The sequence below is a fragment of the Odocoileus virginianus genome, chromosome 7 (assembly GCF_023699985.2).
Source record: "Odocoileus virginianus isolate 20LAN1187 ecotype Illinois chromosome 7, Ovbor_1.2, whole genome shotgun sequence".
Taxonomy (NCBI): domain Eukaryota; kingdom Metazoa; phylum Chordata; class Mammalia; order Artiodactyla; family Cervidae; genus Odocoileus; species Odocoileus virginianus.
The window spans coordinates 7,835,570-7,843,461 of NC_069680.1; the positions used below are offsets into that span (position 1 = coordinate 7,835,570).

The 7,892-nt window shown below is 44.4% G+C and overlaps 1 protein-coding gene and 1 long non-coding RNA gene across 3 annotated transcripts in view; one reads left to right on the forward strand and one right to left on the reverse strand.

The window, feature by feature from the left end:
• LOC110131906 (glutathione S-transferase omega-1) overlaps positions 1-7,892 on the forward strand; it is an 11,838-nt gene continuing 3,946 nt past the window's right edge. The window contains exons 1-4 of one of the 2 annotated variants that reach the window (XM_020884884.2): positions 1-98; positions 319-427; positions 4,602-4,824; positions 7,497-7,595. In XM_020884884.2, the coding sequence (XP_020740543.1) occupies positions 369-427; positions 4,602-4,824; positions 7,497-7,595 (381 nt within the window). In that variant the 5' untranslated portion in view covers positions 1-98; positions 319-368. Of the gene's footprint in view, positions 118-318; positions 428-4,601; positions 4,825-7,496; positions 7,596-7,892 lie in introns of both variants that reach the window. The other variant, XM_020884883.2, reaches the window with a different exon arrangement.
• Positions 6,369-7,892, reverse strand: part of LOC110131908 (uncharacterized) — a 27,050-nt gene continuing 25,526 nt past the window's right edge. Inside the window, exon 5 of the long non-coding RNA XR_002312302.2 lies at positions 6,369-7,205. This is a non-coding gene — a long non-coding RNA (uncharacterized lncRNA). The remainder of the gene's footprint in view (positions 7,206-7,892) is intronic.

Below are 7,892 nucleotides of genomic sequence, written 5' to 3' on the forward strand. Positions count from 1 at the left end.
TTCTGAGAAAAACAGGGGAGGGGCGACCGACTTCCGGGTTGGACCTTAAACTCCATTGGGAGCTCGGCCTGTGCTGCGCTGCAATGTCCGGCGGAACGGTCAGGAGCCTGGGGAAGGGTGAGGCTGCCCTCCGCGAGCTGCAGCGGGGATCTGGGCGACCCTCGGCCGCGGGTCAGGGTGCGGCTGAGCCACCCGGGAAGGCACCCTTCCGGGGGCCGCAGCGCCCGGGACCTCTCCACCGCTGGGTTCGGGGGACAGCTGGAGGCTGGGGGTCCCTGCCACTCTCTGGGCTTTAACTGCGTTCGCTTCTCCCCGCAGGAAGCGCGCCCCCGGGGCCCGTCCCCGAGGGCCTGATCCGCGTCTACAGCATGAGATTCTGTCCTTTCGCCAAGAGGACGCTCCTGGTCCTGAGGGCCAAGGGAATCCGGTGAGGACCGAGGAGGGGCTGCTCTCCGATTTGGCCATGAACCAGCTGCTGAGGAAGGCCTCAGTGGGAAACTCGGGCAGGGTTCCTTTACTGCGAAATAAACTGTTCTCAGCCTTTCCGAGATAGAGGAACCAGGAGACCCTATCCCCGAGGTGGGGGCGGGGGGCCGATGCCACAGACTCCACCAGTCTGGGACATTCCCTTTAGATTTGCCATTTTATGGATCAGAAAAACTGCTGCTGCTGCTAAATCACTTTAGTCGTGTCCGACTCTGTGCAACCCCATAGCCGGCAGCCCACCAGGCTCCTCTATCCCTGGGATTCTCCAGGCAAGAATACTGGAGTGGGTTGCCATTTCCTTCTCCAATGCATGCACGCCTGCTAAATTGCTTCAGTCGTGTCCGACTCTGTGCGACCCCATGGACAGTGCTAGACCTCCAGTAAAGCTCGTGGTATGCAGAGATCACACCAACTACTCACAAGCAGTAGCTCTTTGAGCTCTGGCAGATCTCTTGAGTCCTGTTACATTGCCCTATATCCCAGTCCAGAGTCCCGGCCTTGACACTCCTCTGGGTAGAGTGCCAAGTTAATTGTACTGTGCATATTTCTATAGTTTGGGTTATTGGTTGAAGCAAATAAAAGTGTCTATGCCTAAAAACTCACGCTTTTGGGAAACCACACAGAAACTGGCAAGGTTACTACTGACATATGTGTTTCCACAAGAAATATGCAAGTCATTGGCTTTTCTCTGACACTGAAGAGCCACTGGAACCTTCTCCCTTACAAAGACCTTTGGAATCTGTTGAACAAACATTAGATACATGTGGTGTGGAAGTCTTAAGAGATAGTTCCCATTCCAAAGAAATTTCTATCTATGTGCTTAGAATTTATAAACTACTTTTAGTCTAATGGGGGAGAATTAAGCAGGCAATTCCTTTTCCCTAAAAAAGGTAAGATATATTCCAAAGGGAAAAAAAAAACAAATGATTTATCAATTAGTCATCACTTCAGTAAGATTTCCATCATATTCGGGTGAAACTGATTCTGAACACAGCAAAATATTCAACATTTATCAAAACATTGTCTTATCCAAATATCATAATATTTACTGTATTAGTCAGAATCTCTTATTGCAATTAACAGATATCCAATTCAGTTGGCTTGAAAAAAGACATATCTTGTGCTCATACAATTGAAGAATCCAGGATCAGACTTTCCTGGTGGTCCTGCCAATGCAGGGGACATAGATTCGATCCTTGGTCCAGGAAGATTCCACATGCCTAAGGGCACCTAAGCCTAAGGTGCACCAAACTACTGAGCCCCCACTCTAGAGCCCATGCTGGGCAGCAAGAGAAGACACTGCAATGAGAAGCCCATGCATCAAAACTAGAGTGTAACTGCCACTCTCCACAACTAGAGAAAGCCTTTGCACAGCAATGAAGACTCCATGCAGCCAAAAATTAAATTTTAAAAAAAAGAAAAATCCAGCATCAAGACACAGCTGGATTTGAGAGCACAAAGTCCTGGGTGAGTGCCCCTCTGGACTTCTAAGTTGAAAACAACCCTATCTTACTTACTGGCACAGTTTTCCAAAAGGAAATGGGATTGATTTACCATTAAAAATGTGTGTAAAGGGGGTGAAGGGTGGTAACAGTTGCCAGGCAGTGCAGACAACAGAGGTGTACTTTGTTCATGGATTAGTTTTTAGTCCCAGGGGACTTTGATCAGAGAGGTAGCTGACTTTACTATGGGGCTTCTCAGGTTCCACTAGTGGTAAAGAACCTGCCTGCCAATGTAAGAGACTTAAGAGATGCAGATTTGATCCCTTGGTCAGGAAGATCCTCTGGAGGAGGGCTTGGTAACCCACTCCATATTCTTGCCTGGAGAATCCCTATGGACAGAGAAGCCTGGCGGGCTACAGTCCTTAGGCTCGCAAAGAGTCAGACATGACTGAAGCAACTTAGCATGCATGCATGCAGACTGTACAGCATTATCAGTTCAGTTCAGTTGCTCAGTCATGTCCAACTTTGCGACCCCATGGACTGCAGCACGCCAGGCTTCCCTGTCCATCACTAACTCCTGGAGTCCACCCAAACCCATGTCCATGGAGTCGGTGATGCCATCCAACCATCTCATCCTCTGTCATCCCCTTCTCCTCCTGCCTTCGATCTTTCCCAGGATGAGGGTCTTTTCCAATGAGTCAGTTGTTCACATCAGGTGGCCAGAGTACTGGAGTTTCAGCTTCAGCATCAGTCCTTCCAATGAATATTCGGGACTGATTTCCTTTAGGATGGACTGGTTGGATCATGAATCTACTAAAGCCTGGTTTTCTCTAAAAGGCACATCTTCCAACTTGTTGCAGCAGGTATGTTACCCTGTTGGCTCATCATGCCAGATTACCAAGATGCATATGTGTTTGAGAACCTTCTTTATTACAAAAGCCCAGGATTTACCTTTCTTTTCATAGTATGAAATTTCAGAAATCTTGATAATTCCTTGCCAGAGAGCCTCATTATTCTTGCAGTGACTTGTATATGAATGTACAGTAATTTGTCAGCAGACAACCCACAAATGCCCCTATTCATTCTGGCTATTCCTTTCTTTCTATGGGAGAGAGGGATGGGATTGTCTATTTAATCCTCAAGCTAAATGATTTTGTAGCTACTCAGGTGGATGGGGATAAAGGAAACAAAAGATGTTGGGGTGTATTATTTCTGAGTAACTAATCTGTTCTATTGAACACTTATCCAGCTTTGACAATGATATGGACCTGAGACCTGACTTTAACAATTATATGAAACTTCCCTTCCTCTTATTTCCCCTAAATCTTTCAGGCAGGATAGAAATCAGATCTAAAAACAATCTTAATATAGTTCGGACTTCACCTGTTTCTTCTTTATGGGTTTATTTAGTGTAATTTAGTCATGTGCCATTTTAAAAAAATATCAATGCATGGAAATTTAATCTGAAAGCTTATCTTGTGGATGAATTTTTTGGATTCCTTAATATTCTTGTAAAAAATTGATATTCTATTCAGATTAGCCAAAGAAACTGAATTTTATTAATACCATGTTGATTCTTATGTAGTGAGGACATGAACAAACTCAATTAGTTGACTCAGAGATTTTTACAATTAAGATACATCTTAGTTCCAAATGGAATATCTAATTGGCAGTCTTAAAGAATTTCCACTTATTTATTCAACCAATGTGTGTTGAGTACCTATCCGAAAATGTTTATATATTTCATACCATTTGAATCTATTTGAAACTTTGCTCATTTACATGTTTGTTTATGAATATGACCAAGATATCAAGCAGAGCACTGCTTTCATGGAGCTTACATTCTAAGGAGGTGACATAACAAATATGTAGTTAAGTTAGCAAAGTAATTTCAGATGCATATCTTAAGTTCAGTGAAGAAAGTAATTCGAGAGATATAAAAAAGGCCAGTGTGGTCAGATCATAATGACCAAAGCAAAAGTCATAGGAAACACATGTGACAGGTAACCCAGGGCCAGATCACATGGCATAAAAAGGGGTTCAGGGTTTATCCGCATTGCAGTGAGGAGCAATCATTGTAAATGAACAGGAGGGTGGCCGCACCCAACTTACCTTTGTATGTGGGGAGCGGGGCCTTCCCAGGTGGCTCAGTGGTAGAGAATCCACCTGCCAATGTAGGAGATACTGGTTCAGTCCCTGTGTCTGGAAGATCCCCTGGAGAAGGAAAAGGTAACCCGCTCCAGTATTCTTACCTGGGAAATCCCATGGTCAGTGGAGCCTGGTGGGCTACAGTCCATGGCCATGGGGTTGCAAGAGTCTGACACAACTTGGTGACTGAGTACACATGCATGAGTAGAATGGCGGCCTGTAGGGAGGCCACAGGGCAAGCACAGGGCCCGGGGGGCCTACTGTAGAGATCCAGGCGGCAGGTGATGTCTTGGACGAGGTGGCGGTGTTAAAGCCGAGAAGCAGATGGAGCCAGACTGTGATTTGAAGGTCTAGCTGACAGGTCTTGCTGATCCATGCGATTTGAGGAAGAGGGGACAGGGGGAAGGAATCAAGGCCATGTTGACTCCAAAATTTGGGGTCTGATCAGCTAAGTGGGTGATGGGACCAATGACATTTTATCCAGGAATACAAGAAAAATGTTACTGTCTTCTATGTGTTTTTCAGGCATGAAGTCATCAACATCAACCTGAAAAATAAGCCTGAGTGGTTCTTCAAGAAGAATCCCTTAGGCCTGGTGCCGGTTCTGGAAACCAGTCTGGGTCAGTTGATCTGTGAATCTGCCATCACTTGTGAGTACCTGGATGAAGCATATCCAGGGAAGAAGCTGTGGCCAGAGGACCCCTATGAGAAAGCTTGCCAAAAGATGGTCTTTGAGTCCTTTTCTAAGGTGCGTGTTTACGAAATTTCAGCTCCTATTTAAAATGTCTTTGTTTTTAAAGCTGAATCAGTGCTGTCACTCTGGGTTCAGTGATTTGGGAGGGAAAGACAAAGAGGATTATGCTCTTGCCGGCTCTGACATGTCCTATGCGCCCTTTCATGATCTGAATCCTTTTTACTTTCCTAACACTTTACATTCTTGTCATGCTGAAATTCTGCCCAGACTTGCTACCTTCTTCTCTAGTCTTTCTAGAAGACTCCTCCCCCTTCTCACTTTGCCTGGTTGTCTCAGGTTGTATGAGTGGGACCACAGAGGCTAAGGGCTGACTGTACTGTGCCGATTTATAGAAGGGGTTTGAGCATTCAGATTTTCCTATCGGTGGGAGGAGGGGGGTGGTGTCCTGGAACCCAACCCCCACCTCCACCCCCAGCAAACACTGAGGAACCACTGTACCTGCCCGGAGACTGCTGTCTTCCAGAAGCTTGTTAGTGCCCAGCTCTGCGCTCCCACAGGTGCTAACGTGCCTCTGTGGGGACTGCTGCCTTCTTGTAAGTGTGTTGTATGCCTGTGTGTTGTACCAGGGCTGTGAGCTTCTGAGGATGAGGGCTGTGTTTCCATTACTGCTGGCTCACTGCCTAGGCCTGTCACCAGCCCTGCCACTTCTTAGCTGTGTGACTGTAAGCAAGTTACTTATTATTTACCTCTGTACCTCAGCTCATGTGTAAAATGAGTATAATAAGGGTTCCTGTGCCACTGAAAAAAATCAGTTAATATACAACACCTGAAGTCCAATACATGGCAAATACTCAGTGTTAGCTCTTATTCTTCTAGCCACCGTGTTTATCTGTGAGCATCTCCTGTTTGTTGGCAACAGCTCCAACTGTTGGACTGAGTAAATGGCATTCCTGCAGAAGAGCTTTCTGTGTTTGAATTAGCATCAGTATTAATTCAAACAATTAGATTAGCTCAAACAATTAGTATTAAAATAAAATGACCAACAGTAGACAATGTGAATAGCCACATCAGGTTATATCTATATAATATCTATAAAATTCTGTTAGTTCATCGGGATATATGTCAGCATAATAGGAAACATCTTGTCTCTAGGGAAAGAAATGGTGGAAAAAATACCTAGAAAGTGAGACTTGTAGGGAGAACATATTGTTTAGGGAAACACTGAAAAGGGAAAAACCAGTGGGAAAGGAAGAGGAAGTTGGCTGGCTTAGCAGAATGAGAGTGAAAGAATACCAGAGATTGCCACTGTCAAAGATAATAGACAGGGAATATGGTGTTTACAAGAAAGATGTTGGAGAATTAAAGAATCATAATACTGAGATTCCTTGTACCGTCTAGAAAGAAAAGGAGCTAACAGCTGGAGATGCCCACTGTTTCTTCCCTGCTCACACTCAGAGAAGAGGTGGTCTTAAGTACCACATGACCCCATCCTCCTGACCACAGCTCAACAAGCCAGAAACGCCCCCAGCTGTACCCTAGACCAATAATATTTTTCCTGAAAACTTGGGAATGAGACACAAACAAAGACAAGAAAGGTGTTGAGATTTTGGAGCTGTATGTTTATATCACTGGAGACTTAACAAACCAAAGACACACAAAAAAAGAATTTTTAGGAAAGCAGAGGTTTATAACATTGCAAAGGGAATTGACATTTGGCAAATAATATGAAGCAGACAGTCAAAGAGAAGCAGAGATGAAAGACCATCTAGACCCAGGTGGAAATGTGGAAAGAACGGGTGCCTGCAAACCTTCAGTTCCAATGAAGGCAAGCTGTGCCAACACAGATAGGCTTTCTGGACATTCTCCTGTACTTTTAAAAGGGCTTGTTTCCTTACACTGGGACAAGTGGATTTCTGTCTCTTGCAGTGAGACAATACCAAAGACAGAGCGTTAAAACACAAACACCTCCACCACAAACATTAAAGCATCTGCTGCTACACCTGTCAAGTCTTCAGGTTGTCAACCATTTTGAGCTGTCTTCTCATGCTTGTCCCAAGGTAGAGATCAGGAAAATCTCCTTCCTAGCTCTCTCTGCAACTGGGGCCAAAGCCCGGGACCTAGGCTCTTCCCCTCACATGCACACATTTTAGGGTTCAGCTCAGAAATGAGACACGTGGAGAAGTAGGCTTGGGGTGGGGCACCGGTTCTGCTGATGAGAGTGGCTGGTGGCAGAGCTCCTGGTTTTCAGGAGCTGGGGTGATGGCGAGATTCAATTCCAGCCTGGCATCGGTAACCTCATAGTCCAGCGTCTGGCAGGGGCACAAACCGTAGCATCGAGTGCTCAGTTCACTGGTGGCAAAGAGTGCTTCTCATCAGGTCAGTTTCCAGTATGGTTTTGGAATGGTCCAGTTCAGTTCCAGACCTGTTTGTTCAGCCTGTCAACAATTCAATGAGCAACAATTCTATCAGTGTCCTTTTAAGATATGTTTGACTCAAACTCAACAAGATGGCTTCTCCTAATCACTGCTTATAAAATCTTGACTCTTACAGCATCTTAGGCCACAAAACTATTTTTAAGATAAGTACCTGACCTCTGTGAGTACAGAAACCAAAGTTTCTAGAACACTCTGACTCTGGGACTATAAGGGTTCTAGTGGTGCTTTTATATGAAGGGGCTGATATGGTTAGCTTCACACTGATAAACTAAGAAATTATTCTCTGTCTAGATGCCATCTTTGATGATAAGTTTTCTTAGAACGCAAAATAAGGAAGATTGCTCTGGCCTAAAAGAAGAACTGCATAAAGAATTCAGCAAGCTGGAGGAGGTAATCAACTCCTTCTTGATTTTATGGAAGTAATACACGGTATCTATCTTTTTCTTGTATTCTTTTTTTTTCATATTCCCATCTTCAAAATCACTTTAAGGTAATTAGCAATAATACCAAAAAGGAAATTTTAGTTTACAACAGATAGCTATAAGCCGTTGTGTTTAGGATATAAATGAAAACACCTAAAAATGTTTTGTCATGGACTTGCTTTTAGAACATTTCATTGCATTGACATTAAAATATCAAGGAAAAATGTCACCCACATTTCCACAATTTGTCACCTGTTTTAATTTT